Raw genomic sequence first — 14704 nt, 5'->3', positions numbered from 1 at the left:
GACGCAACTTTGTAAAGGTATGTGATTCAAATTGAGAGAAAACGCGTTATCCTTTCTTAGCTCAGAGCTATTTAAAGGCTCCTCTCCGAGTACAATCACCTAGCAACAAACAGTGTGGCTGTGGAGGCGGGAGCGGATTGGGTTCTGCTGCTCTGAGACAGGCGGTGTGGGGACAGCCCGGAGCGCAGCACAGCCGTCCGGGTGAAAGGCACAGCACGTCGGGGAACTGAAACTCCCTGTGCTTGCAGAAACTAAAGAACAGGCTCGTGCTTGGGAGCAAAGAAGTGAAAAAGGAGCCGGTGCTCAGCGAGCGACTGTGGAGAAGTAAAAGGCACTCTTCCTGGAGCGGAGGCAGCGGCAACCAAGATTACGAACAGTCGATGAAGCGAAGGAACAATGAAGCAACAACGTAATTAAAGATGTGGCTGTGGTTTTGTGGTACAAAGTGGCATATGTATTCACAGTCAGACATAAAAGTCGACAGGAAGCTCTCCGAGCCTCAGTTACCCCTCCCAATGCACAAGCACAAACGCACACCAAAGTTCACCTACAGACAAAGACTTTTCTAAAAAGGAACATTAAAGGACCATTTAACTGCACAAGTGTGGAATGCAACAATGCAAAGGCTCACGGCAGATGCTGTGAAAATGCCCCTCCGAGGCCCAGTCGCCTGGGTGGCACTGGACTGTGGGGTTGATGTGAATGGCGCCCTGCTACCAGCAACTCACAAGAGCTCCTCTCAACCGCGGTGTTCACGGTTCGAGTTATATCTTTGAAGTGTAGTCTCTGACATGTTCACTTAACGCTTTTCATTTAAATCATTCATCATGTTTAGTCTCCCAGTGGAAGAGGGGTTCACTCTGACTGCTCACAAGCCCTTTTCCTTCCTTGCTTTCTTCAGCTTTTTCCTTGCCGCTGCAGCTTCTGGCTTGCTCGTTAGGGCCCTATAGGCCTGGTTCCTGTACAGCTGCTCTGAGACAGTGCGTCTTGTAAAAAGTTCAATCTAAATAAGGCTGAACTGGTTTGTTCTGCATTGCTTCTTCTGTTGCCATGTTCAAACTTGCTCTTCTCTGTGTGGGAAGAATGACAACGCTGTAACCAACACCAATAATGCCTGCACACATTGTCACATCCGCCATGCGTTACACTACAGTTATCAGTTATCAGTTAAGCCCCCAAGCCCTGTCTGAGTTCTCTAATTACTTTGAATTTAAATTGGCCTTTGTCTAAGTGATTAGACCACACGTTTATTCAACTATGCAGGAAATGCAGTTAATGAAATAAATCTGCATATTCTTGTTGCGTTGCGGAAATGATGGGGGGGGGGGGTGTTGTGTGAATCAGTGAAAAGATAGGCGCAACTAGAATATGAAACAGAATTCCATCAGTACATGAAGAGGTTGCCCAGAGATCACCACCGCACAAGCAGCTAGCCTATTCCATAATGCAGTTACTTAGCGAGATATTCTTCAGAGCCATACTGAGACGAGCCAGCGTCAGAAGGAGCAGCAAAAGGAGAGAGCGCAAGAGACACAGCCCTGTGAGACAAAGAGATGGGGCAGGAGAGAGAGAGAGAGAGAGAGAGAGAGAGAGAGAGGGGAGGAGGAGGATGAGGGAAAAACTGCTAGACAGATGTATGTGAGGGTTGCTGAGGGTTCTGTCTGATTCTCTGACAGAGGGAATCCTGGCTCAGATGCTGTGGGCCCTAATTAAAGTGGCTGTGATGTACAGTGGTGCAGTGTTAGTTGCTCTGGGTTTTGGTGGGGGGTGCTTCTGAGGCTCCAGGAGGAGGGGCAAGGGCACAGAGATGGCCTCAGGGCTATCAGCTCTACTCACACACACACACACACACACACACACACACACACACACACACACACACACACACACACACACACACACACACACACGACACTTATGCATAGGCATTGGGGAGGTATAAACCTGCAGGACGACAGCCAATATCTCCAAGGGCCTGAGGGATGCCAACTGGGATTTGAACCAGCAATGCTCCATTTCATGGTTCGGAGCCTTTACCCACAACTCCCTAGGGCTTGCACTGTGCGCGTGTGTGTGTGTGCACATGCCACCTGGGTGGGTGTTTGTGACGAGCAGAGATGCTTCCGTCTGTGACTCTCCCAGAAATCACATGGGTCAGCATCCCTTGGGTGCTGCCCTGGCCATGCCACTGCACACACCTCCCTCACACAGACAGCTGCTGTTCCTCTCCAGTAGACTGGTATTTGCATGTAGCAAAATCAAAACATGGCTTTGCATTTCCTTGCATTTGACACACACACACACACACACACACACACACACACACACAAAAGCAAGAGATCTCAGATTTCCCAGTGCTAATCACACAAAGGCAGCCTTCACCATTGCTCACTGGCCTCTTTCTTTCTTGCTGTGCTGCACCATGACACGATCCCATCCAGGGTGTCGGGGTCCTTCCCCCCCCCACCCCCCACGTCTGATCCGCCCAGCCACACCTTACACACACGCGCATGCGCACACACAGCTATACTGCTGCTCCACGCTGCCTTCTTCACTGAACACAAAGCAGTGGGGGGGAGGGGAGGCGAGCGGAGGGGAGGGGAGTCGCTGTCTGCGTCTGTGTGTCTCTTGTCCTCCTGTAATTAGGTAAGGACTCGGCCCTGCCCATTACTCAGTAGCCATCTGCCAGACAGAATCAAAAAACAGCTGCCTTAGCAGAATGCCACATAGCAGATGGAACACCTCTTATAGCTTCCATACCCTCGGACACGCGCGCACGCATCCCCCGTCTGTCTGTGTGGTGGAACTGAGAGCAGTGTTGGGAGTCCAGCCCTACAGCTCCTCTCTGGCGGTTTGTCTGCTCTCGGAGGGCCCTACCTGCCGGGTTTGGTCATGTACTTCTGCAGCCGGGCCTTCACCTCGTCATATGTCAGGAAGGCCATGTAGCCTGGGTGGGTTACGGCCAGGAAGTTCCAGTTCCTCAGAATAGATCCCCATGGCTGGAGAGAGAGAGAGAGAGAGAGAGAGAGAGAGAGAGAGAGAGAGAGAGAGAGAGAGAGAGAGAGACCGTGAGGCTAGTCAAAGCAGAGTGTGGTTCAGTGAGGAATCAGTTCGATGTGCGTGACCTTCACCTGCCAGGGCCACACGAGCACATTGAGGTTTGGTGCCACACGCGTTTAAACTGAGCCCACCCCAAACCTACGTCCACTGCATCAGGACGCGCCGTGGCTGGCTGAAATCGACTAACCACTCGACAGCTGCAAAAAGCGGCAGCAGCGAAGAGACAGCGGGGCAGGCTCGTCAAACGGAAGGCAAACTCACCTAATTAGTCCTGCTCCCCCCCGCTGCAGCCTCCCGACAGCTCCAACGCGCCGCCAGCTCCCCAGCTGCTTGCTGATCCACCAGGAAGCACAGCGGCACACGTATTTAAAGAGCCTCAGCGCTCATTTGTAATGCCTCGACTCGGCCTGCTGCCTCGTCCGGCTCCAGGCTGCGTGTGTGAAAGCCAAAACAAGGGGAGCCCACGGCCTGGTCCTCAACACACGGATCTGTCTCGCTGTGGCTGTAAATGGGAAGCCCAGTCACGCGCAGTGATTGGCCACAGCTGAGGTCACAGGAGGACAGCCAGGCCTGGCTAGGAGACAACCGGGGGTGTTTACCAGAAGCCCCAAGAAGCATCGCGTGAGATATTAAGCCTGCATGTTATGTGATGTGCACGCACAGCATATAAAAGACCATAGCCCTCAAGATACCCTTTCATACCCTTACTCTTTGGTTGTGCACACACACACGCACACAGTGAGACAGAGCTTCACTGTATGCCTCCATTTGCAGAAAACGCTGCAGTAACAGGAGCTGAATTCAGATCACAGCAAGCTGATTTTGTGCTCCCCACTCGGCCCCCTCCCCAACACCATCTCCCGTCCGCACGCCCCTGCCCGAGTCCCAGAAACTGAGACTTCTGAGCTGAACCAAGGCAGTAGCAGCATGCAGTTAAATGACGCTAACGAAGGCGGATGGCTTTGCGGTGAAAGCCATTTACGGTCCCCTCACAAAGGGATTCCTCAGAAGAAAAGCCGCCCCCTCACGCCAGAGGTGCTCCCCACCCTGGGAGCCTCACTTTCCATCGCGCCTGCCTGGGGAAGAGCGTCGCGCCTGACTCATAGTGTCACCGCTCCACACCCACGTTCTTCAGGCTCTCCTGTGATCTCGCAGCAGGGAGCGCGGCCTCTCGAAGAGCGGCCCACGCCGGGGGGGAGAGTTGACAGAGATAGGATGAGAGGGAGAGGGAGGAGATCCCTTGGTTTCACTTTCAGGGTGACTGCAAATTGTATGATGAACCTCTGACATTTAAATGTTACCCCGATGTGGTGTGTCACCGGCTTGGCTGTGCGTGCTTTGAGAACGTGCGGGCGAGGACTACGGGTACCTGAAAGAGGCGCGTGAAGATGTCAAACTCGAAGACGGAGATGTAGTCGTTGCAGGTGAGGTCGATGGTGGACTTGAGGGCCATGGCCTCCAGGCCAGAACTGATGGGGTGCACCTCATGAAGACACTGACGGAATACCTTCCACGGCACTATCGTCCTGTGACACACACACACACACACACACACACACACACACACACACACACACACACACACACACACACACACACACACACACACACACACACACACACACACACACACGTCAGTCCAAAATATCAGACATGCAGCACATTTATTAGAGACAGTTACTTCAGCCAGACCTGCTCAGCTTTGATAAACACTCTCTTCCTTAGTGTTTGCAAATCAAAGGGAGGAATTTAAAGTGCAAGAAAAAGATAAAATTCTCCTGCTAGTCTGTAAACCAATTACATAAAGCGGAAAGAAAGAGGGGGAGGGGAGAGAGACAAGACATCTCGCCCACACACAGTCACCTTTTATGAAGGCGCACACACACAGACAGACACACACACACAGTAGTAGTGTCAGCATGCATACTCGCTCCACTCCACTCCACTCACCCCACTCGAAACTTTGTGTTAACATATCGGATAAGAGACAAACATCAGAATCTCTCATCTTCAAAATAATGGCCTACTCGGTTACACGTTTTATTTATCATCTGCAGCAATCTTGTTAAAACAGGCACTTCACACACGCGCGAACCCTCTCCAACAGTAGCTAGATACCCAAACTGCTCTCTCAACAGCCATTATTCCCATCTCCAAACATACACTTTCGAGGGTGCAGGGTGAATGTTTAAACATGCGAGTTTAGCCTCGAAACGGGAATTTCCAAAGGCTCCCAAAAACACCCCCATCCTGCCCTCCACCCGTGACATCAATCCCATTAGTTGTGACCCCTCCTGTCCTTCCCGTGCTGACCAGAGGGAGGACGGAGCTCAGGAGAGCGGAGGAGGGGTCACAAGCTGCAGACCAGGTGAGACAGTGGCTCAAAATGTAACTAGCGTGATTGCACAGTAAAGCAAAGGCCTATTAATCCCAATTATATGATGTGTTAAGCAGCTCTAGCAGTTAGGAAGAGCAGGTGAGGCCCAGCGGGAGGGAGCCCAGGCTGTGTGGATTCAGTAGGGAGAGGAGATGATCAGACTGTTTACTGCAGCTGCTCTGTTAATTAGGAAGGGCAGCTTAACGAGTGGGGCGTGCAGCAGAGGACACACACAATTACTGAACAGGTGGAGGACAGGCTCAGGCTGTCCGGAGAGAGAGAGAGAGAGAGAGAGAGAGAGAGAGAGAGAGAGAGAGAGAGAGAGAGAGAGTGTGAGTGAGTGAGTGAGTGAGTGAGTGAGTGAGTGAGTGAGTGAGAGAGAGAGAGAGAGAGAGAAATGGTTTGGAGGAGATTCACTACTCCAGCCATCTAATAGCACACAGAGCTGAAGACTGGGGCGTCCGTGGGGCATCCCCAGTGCCTGCAGCTTGGGGTGGGTTAAAAATACACTGCAAGGTCACACTCCTTGGTTTCACGCATAGCAGCAAACCAAAACTGTCGCCCAGGGAAAGCAAGCGGGGCAGAAAGGTTTGACCTAGTCACGCGTCTGTCCCCTCAGGGGCAGCTCACAAACATCACAGGTGGCCTCTCTTTACACTCGGTGGGGTCACTGTGTGTGTGTGTGTGTGTGTGTGTGTGTGTGTGTGGGCTGCACGCACCACATGAATAATAAAAAGAGCACACACTACCATACCAGCTTCACTACAGTGGGGGGAAGAAACCGAGAGTGAACCTTTCTGTGTGCCTGCGCGCGCACATGCCGTTAAGGACCAGCTGAGACATACAAGGCACTTGCCTGTCATCTGTTCGTTATGTGGTGGTGGTGCACGGAAACTGAGGTGAAAAGGTCACAAGCAGAGCCAAACACCACACTAACATGGAGTTCACGGGGATGTAGCTTGGTGATGGGGGGGGGGGGGGGAAGCTCAGTCAGCGACTCCTGCATGCAACACACCCCCACACTGCGGATGTGTCACTGAAGAATTCAAATTTATACTGTTCTCTGATTACAGCAAGCAGGAGCACAATGCCATAATCACCCACGCTGACATGGAAGGTTGGGAGGGGTTGGAGGAGACCTCACAGACCTATTGCACATGCTCAAACATGTCTGCAAGACACAGTCTATACTGAAACTACACCACGTTACTGATAAAAACACAACACAGGACTAAACTGCATTATGTATGGAACGATTGCAGAGAGAGAGAGAGAGAGAGAGAGAGAGAGAGAGAGAGAGAGAGAGAGAGAGAGAGAGAGAGAGAGAGAGAGAGAGAGAGAGAGAGAGGAGAGAGGAGAGAGAGAGAGAGAGAGAGAGAGGATAATGCCTGTATGATCTCTTGTGTATATCTTCTTACAGCTTTGATATATTATAGTTAATGAAGAAGCTGTTGTTCCTGCTCTGCTCAGAGGAAAAGTGTGTGTGTGAGAGAGAGACACTGATATCCTGCAGAAGGAACAGCAGTGAGTGTTTAGCTCAAACACATCCTGCTTCTCTGCACTTGCCTATCAGTTTGGGCAATAATGAAAATGAAGACAAACGTTCCGTCATCTCCAGAATCACAGCAATCCAAGACAGCAAATCAGTTTTGAAGGAAAAAAAAAACAACGCTATGCTAAAAAAGTTGGTTTTGATTTATGTAGTTTCCCAGTAGTTACTGATTTAAAATTCTAGCTCAGACACAAACATACTGCTATAGCTAATAATCTGCTAAATATAATCACCTGCTTCATTCATTCATGCAAACATATTTTTTGTACTCATGACTGCAATTTAAATTCAGCATCAGGTAGAGTACTTGTGTTGAGATTTTACACAATACTGTTAATATCTAAACAAGTTCTCTGTGTTCATTTTATTCTAAACCAAAATACTGCCAAACTGTAACTCTGACACCCATCTTCTAGACATGTGACCTAACAGAGAGCAGGTTACACGTACTGTGTATCTTTGTCTCATTTGCAGGTATCCCAGCATTCTTTTCCAGACTTAAAATCTGCTATGATCTTTTCTAGTGCCATTTTCTTAATTAGTTGGTTATGTGTCTGTGTGGACAAAAATTAAAACGCAGTCTTTTCTACTGTACAAATTTTTAACTAACTAACTCACTAACTAGATTAAAACATCTTGTACAAAAGGTGAAATAAAAGGTTAAATAAAGGTGAAACTGTTAAAAACGTAATGGAGAAATGGTATGTCTGCAAGGATTTAAATAATCGCGTTTGGTAATACTGTTATCGGCGGAAGGCTCCTCACTTATCTTTACTGTTACGTCAGTCCTACTGTGTATGTTTGTGTGAGAGAGAGAGGACAACAACATGTGGGGTTAAACAGAGTTTGTGTACGTGTCCTCTTGTTAACCCCATTAGGTGTGGGTGGGGCACAGGAGATGTTGGAACACACAGCAGCCTTCAAGACTGATAACAAGGCCTACGTGAAATGTCCCTGTAAATGGATTACAGCTCTTAAACTTCCTGTGAGCAAGTCATGCCAAAGGACAGATGTACACACAGAGAGAGAGAGAGAGCGAGCGAGCATGCGTGATAGAGTGAGTGAACACACTGAAAGGAAATGGTCAGAGAGCACAACATTCTACAACAACGATATAAAGCTTTCAGTTTGGGGCAAACTATTCTGGTGAAGCACTATGCTGTGATGGATGGGGTCTACTCGGGTATCATAGCAACAGGTGGTGGAACAAGCATCCAACAACGAACACACACACACGCGCGCGCGTAGAGTTTTGTAGGGGGACCTTAAAAACTACATGGACATCACCAGCCAATGGATGGAGCCTAGTCAGTAAATTTTGTGATGCAACATGCTGCTATCTAAGAGACAATGGAGAAACACACACACACACACACAAACACACAAACACACACAGAGATGGAGGTCCCCACTCCTACACTCCTCATTTAAAACTTGCTTTACGCTCACTCTGTCCCACATGGGCACCAGGGTCAGCTTTATCCAGAGTGAGCGTATTATAAATGCTAAATGCAAAACACTGTGGCCAAACGCGGGAGCTCCATTCCCAGGTGCCACTCGCCGTACAGTCTGCTGGGAAGCCCCCGCTTCCTGCACCCTACGGCCCGGGGTCTTACTTCTCACTGAAGAACCTCCTCCAGAAGTCAGCTGCGTCGGCCTTGGTGATACGGAAGGTCTCGCCCTGGAAGTGTCCCTCGGGGAAGACGGCCTTGATCTCAGCCAGCATGTGGCTGAAGATGAGAGAGAGCTTGGTGAGGTTCCGCCTGGGGAGGAGGAAGAGGAGGAGGTCACAGAGTCAGTGCACAGTGTCGTTGTGATCAGAAATACACACATACGAGCAGAAATGAGCCCGGAGCATTCCCCCCTGACCTCAGAGATACGAGTGGCTCGCCTTTGAGCTTGTTTGAGAGTTAACGTGTCTCAGGCAGGAGTGAGCATAATGCGCTAAACAGCCTGAACCTGTGTGTGAAGGGCAATGCCGCCCAGAGGCAGCCGCTCGCAGTCCACTACCAGAGAAGAGAGAGGATGTGAGCAGGATGCTTAATGTCTTGGACCCAGAAGGCCGATCTGGAATCAGGCCCTCTTTTTGTTACTGCAATCTTGTCCATTGGCAGAGCTGATGAAAGAGTACCTGACGGGCCTGGGATCAGCTTTACCATAAAATCACATTCGCTAGCATAAGCGATTTAAAAGGCCTCGGGTTATTCTGAAACATACCAGTGAACTACTGATGTTCAGAGGACGGCAACACCATCATGTTGACACTGCTCAGAGGATCACGTTGTTTACATTGGCTGCCCACTGATTTACATGTACAGTCCAAACCATTCCTCTTGGCACTGCGTGGTCCTCTGGAGCAGGTCTGTTAGCCGGTCCTCACACTCTTCCTGAAAGAGCTACGCTATGGAACTCCCTGCCCCAACATTTACGTTACTGCTCAGCCATTTTTTTTATTTGAACTTTATTTGAAAGCCTGTGTGTGTTGTCTGTGGTTTTCCGTTTGTACTTAAATATCTGCTCATCGTTGGCCTTGTTTTGATGCTCTGTACAGCAACGCTGAATTCTAGAAAGGAGCTAAGAAAAACATCACTGTTGCTGTTGTTTACTGCTACTACTAGTATTAGGATTAACAAATTCTTTTTGAACCATATTATTTCCATTAGTTACAACCTGTGACTTCCGTGAAGCCCTTCACAGAACACTCATCTGGAGTGGTGAGACTGGTCAATATGCTCACAGCCCAGATTAGTGAGAAGGGCTGATGACCAGCCACCAGACCCGTAGTGCAAAGGCCAATGCTGTGATAATTACCACATGATCTACAGTGCAGAGCTGAAGTGTGGGTTTGACACATGGGCTAAGAGCCCACTGAGCAGAGAGTAGAGGGGGACAGGTACGCAAATACATAAGGGGCCTATTACAGCAGTTTACAGCAATACGCTACAGCACTTAAACCCTTCACGAGGGGGTTTGTCCTTGTGGCATTTATTGCTGTACCCTACATCACTATGACAGACAGTGAGGGGCAATATGACCCTCAGTTCAGCACTAAACCCTCTAGTCACTAATCTTGCCCTCTTTTTTTCTGCCTTTCCCTTTTGCTCTCCCTCCCTCTCTCTCCTTCAGAACATTCTCTCAGGTGACACTCAATGAGGCAGGGTGATTACGCCGGAGGCCCAAGTCCATAAGGAGCCAGGCTGCACAGAGCAGATAACTAGACCTCAGAGACAAACGCAAACGCGCGCACACACACACACACACACACACACACACACACACACACACACACACACACACACACACACACACACACACACACACACACACACACACACACACACACACACACACACACACACACACACACACACACACAGGCATTTTTGTGGAACAGCTCCAAGCGAAACCAAGAGAAGATCCCAATACCTAAAGATCCCAAGAGACAGTCTGCCTCTCCAAACTTCTCCACAATTTATTAACTGTGTTAGCATTAAATCAACAATTTTCCTAAACCTCTGCTACGTTAGAGAATCGCAAACTGGGACCATCGCGGCCGCTTCCCCACGATACGACCTGGGCCGTTAGCACTTCGGCATGTCCCTTTGACAGATTACGACATAGAACAGCATCTCAGCTGCAGCTGACGGGTCCCTGCTGAACTGGGGTAACTCCAGCCCTGGGGAGAGCGCTGCCAGCCAGCTTCCTGCTCCAGCAAGCACAGTGCACTCCTGATCTGGTTACCGGCTCCTGATGGACCCACAAGGGCTCCTTCCCCTCCTGGCGCAGCTACATGCCCCCTCCCCCCTACGTTCCAGCAGCGTTCTCATCCGACACCCCCATCCAGGGAATTGCCGCCCTCTCCGTTCCCTGGCCCTAATGGACTTCCCGCTTGTTTTACACGGGGCTGGCGGCTACGTCGATCTCGTCTCCAGTTCTCCCTTCCGAGTCCCCAGGAAACACATCGGCTCAATAAGCTCCAGGTTATGGACACCAAAGACAGATCCGCACTGGAGGGCAGACGAGTCCGGGTTTAGACGCCAGGATTGTGGAACAGACAGCTCTGCTCGAGGAAGTATCTTTGGATGCATACCCACTAGGTATGGGACTCGGGGTCTGAGCAGTTGCCTCTGCCCACTTCTCACTCTCTCAGTTCAAGGCAGCTTTACTGGCAGGACTGTACCAGGACTATACCAGGAGATGGGAGGACTACAGCAGGTACACTTTCTGTGTCTCAGTCTCAGTTTCTCTCTCTCTCCCAATCTGTCAGTTTCTCAACAAAGTGCAACAAGAAAACAGTGGTACTGGTGAGAGAGCGGCGCTGCGATAGGTCATGTGCATGCTGCAGCTCATGCTAGAGGACTTCCCGCTGTCCACACCCACACTGCTTCTGCCTGCGGTTCATAGGAGAACTGCCTGATATTAGCACTTGCTAATAAAGTGCAATTTTTCACTTCCTGTCAAAAACACAGCATTAAGGTTTAAATAGCGCACGCATGTGCGCTGCAGTCATAAAAAGTGCATGTGTGTGAGCTGCAGTCACGTGTTAATTACTTAATTGCAGAGCTCTAGCTTGCAACAGATGTGCAGTATACAGCAAAATACTGCAATACACTTACACAAACTGCAAATCTGCAATATACTCCTGAACAGCTCCAAGTCTTTTTGAAAACGCCCATTTATACCTCCTCCTCCTTACACACACACACACACACACACACACACACACACACACACACAGACACAGAGACACACACACACAGTATAATCCTATAAACCTGATATGGTACAGACTGATAACATGCAGAGGAACCTTTGAAAACACTGTGTGTGTGAGTGTGTGTGGGTGTGTGTGCTCGTGCATCAGTCATAGTGAGATTATCCAACTAGAGAACACTTGTCCTGAGGAAGGAGAAACTGAATTAAGAAGGGGGCAATAAAAGGCGGAGCGCTGGCACATCTCGGGCTTATTCCTGCTGTGGTCCTGGAGCGCTGCACATGCTGTGCCTCTATCCCCCCCACCCCCTCCCACACAGTTCTGAGCTGGCAGGGACCGACTTTTTAAAATGGTGTGCCATGAATTGTAAAAACAGCTGCACCGGTGAAACGTTCTATAAATAAAAATTATGACCACGTTTCCCCTTCTAGTTGCTGTTTGGAGAAGAATGATCTGAAGTGTTAGCATGGCGACACAGATCTAGCCCTGTTGACATGTTTTCTCCGTGGCTGCGTTTTGCATACTCTCTGCACGTCTCTCTCTCTCCCCCCTTTTCCTCTGGAGTCAGCAGTGCCTGGTCTCTCGCACTGCCTGTGACTCAGCAGGCCTGAGCCCAAAGTGTACGTACACGCGCGTGTGTGTGTTTCTGCATTCTGTGGCTGTACTCAGCAGTATGAGCGGGTCAAGCAGTAAGACCTGGCATAGCAGTAGAACAGCAGCAGTGCTGATCTCAGACCAATCACTTCCCCTTAATAGCATCATGTGACTGTCAGGTCAAAGGTCATTATCTACATCCTGCTCGCTAAACGGCCTGTGCTGGTGAGATGTGACACCAGCTTAGCGAAAAACCAACAGCAGCACAGGGTTTACACGCACGCACGCATGCACACACACACAATCTTATATGGTACTTTCACTAACTTCAGAATTATTGAGTCATTAAAGTGCATGTATGGCCATTGATCTCACTGTGACTCAATACTTCTTAGTAGGTGTGTGAGTGGCTACACTCTCACACAAACACACAGACAGGCACACAGCTGGGTTAGGCTACAGTTCCTGCCATGTTTGTATTAATCATACATGCATTCTTAACAGTCAAACGCCTTATGCTCCGAGGCAAAGCTGCAGCTAAACCCACCATCAGAACACACAGACCAACTGGCTACACACTCTGCTTCCTCCTTGTTAGCTCACCACGACAAAGGCGGTGGAGCACCGTGAGATGAAGCAAGTCTCGGCCACAGACGTACACGGCTCTTAAGCTGACGCCGGGGGAGGGGCCACACATTCTAGACAGCCGGCCATCTTATGGAGAGACTTGCCGGTCAGACGGGCTGTCGGAGACGAACCCATCACACGCTCGCCGAGATAGGAGGGCGACGCTGTCGTGGTGGACCAGGGCTTATTTGACGATAACGGGGTGGCCACGGCAGAGCAGAGCTCCGCTCACATCTCCAGAGGAAACGGAGACTCCACAAAATTACACAGTGTCGCCTGAAATCACCCCTCCCCCATCAATTAAATGCAGGCAATCTGTCTGGTTTTCCTGTTACAACCTCTAATATCCATCTCGGAAACACAAACATGCAAACGCGCGTGCGCACACACACACACACGGGTTGTGGTTAGGCTACAGTTCTTGCCGCGTGGCTCCAGTAGTATTATGGCCCTGGTCTTCTCTGTGTCTGTCTATACTTGTTTTTCTGTTTTTGTTGCTTGCCTGCGTGCGTGCGATCCTACATGCCCTGAATCCCTTCACAGGCACACATACTCCCTGTGACCAGTCTCTCTCTGAGCGAAGCTGATCAATACATGTGCTAAGAAAATAAAAGACTCTGGGGTATGCAGTGCCTGTCCCAATCCAATAGGACAGACACCTCAGCCACAGACCTGTCAAACCTCTCCACACACACACACACACACGCCTCCCCATTAGTCAATATACAGTTGCCTGATACACAGTGGCTCATTCCTTTAAGACATTTATTTTTATTTGCATTGCTATCTGCATTTTTGATCAGGTTCTTCATTCCCATTCAGAACTCAGTCTTGCTACGCACACAGGCGTGTGTGTGTATGAACTGCACAGACAACAGCACCCACCGCATGCACACCACCAGCTGTGTGCCGGTCTGACTAGTGTTTGCCCTACCGTGCATTCTGTATCCTTGAACAACTATGTGCTGGTCTGCCTGGCGTTTCGCTGCAGCACAGACCAGCAGTCCCACTGTAGACATACAGCACCAGTTTGATTAAGATGACCAATGAGCGAGAGAGAAGGCAAGAGGGTGGAGAGAAATCTTTTGACCAGACACACGGCCCTCTGTCCTTACACGTGGGCCTCCCAGCCTGTGACCCTGTGTGTGTGTCTCTTGACACGATGTGCCATGACGTCACTTCTAGGTGCTCATGTAGGAATGCGGCCTGCACTGAATCAGCACCGATGCATGTAGAGTGGAGAGAATGTTGTACAGGCTCTTGGCTTTACTTGAATACATATGCGCACACACACACACACACACACACAGGCAGCACAGGAGAGGTGCGGTTGGGCTGTGTGCGTGCACATGTGTGCATGCTGACACCTGTACAGCGAGTGTAACGGCCTGGTATGACATTCACGTGGTTTCCTGACACCTGTACTGCTCAGCCCATTGTACTGTCAGTCACTCACTCACTCACACTTTCTCTTTCTCTCTGCTCTCTCGCAGTCACAAACTGACCTACATTTGCCTAAAACACACACACACCCGCCCATCACGACTTCACACAACAACCTACCATAAAGGGCTTTGTAACATGGCCTGGTGCCAAAGTAGTACAGTACAGCTGTACACGATGCGGCGTGATGTTGGAGCAAGCACACTGCACCAAACACAGGAAGGCACTCGCACCTCTCACTCAGAGACCCAACACAATGGCTGGCGAACCCTGGCCGACTTTTGTCCCAGTGTTTTATGCTCCCAAACTGCCCAAATGTTAAACTAGCAGGAGTGGA

General features: G+C 50.0%; 1 protein-coding gene across 2 annotated transcripts in view; it reads right to left on the bottom strand.

Moving 5' to 3' along the window:
• Positions 1-14704, bottom strand: part of cblb (Cbl proto-oncogene B, E3 ubiquitin protein ligase) — a 45940-nt gene that overhangs the window by 14176 nt on the left and 17060 nt on the right. For both annotated transcript variants that reach the window (XM_035535954.1, XM_035535955.1), the window contains exons 4-6: positions 8606-8752; positions 4430-4586; positions 2878-2999 (exon numbers count right to left, since the gene is read on the bottom strand). In XM_035535954.1, coding sequence (XP_035391847.1) covers positions 2878-2999; positions 4430-4586; positions 8606-8752 — 426 coding nt within the window. The remainder of the gene's footprint in view (positions 1-2877; positions 3000-4429; positions 4587-8605; positions 8753-14704) is intronic.

This window comes from Electrophorus electricus, chromosome 17 (assembly GCF_013358815.1).
Source record: "Electrophorus electricus isolate fEleEle1 chromosome 17, fEleEle1.pri, whole genome shotgun sequence".
Lineage (NCBI taxonomy): Eukaryota > Metazoa > Chordata > Actinopteri > Gymnotiformes > Gymnotidae > Electrophorus > Electrophorus electricus.
The sequence above is the reverse complement of the archived record's forward strand: the minus strand, read 5'-3'. Positions and strand labels throughout refer to the sequence as shown.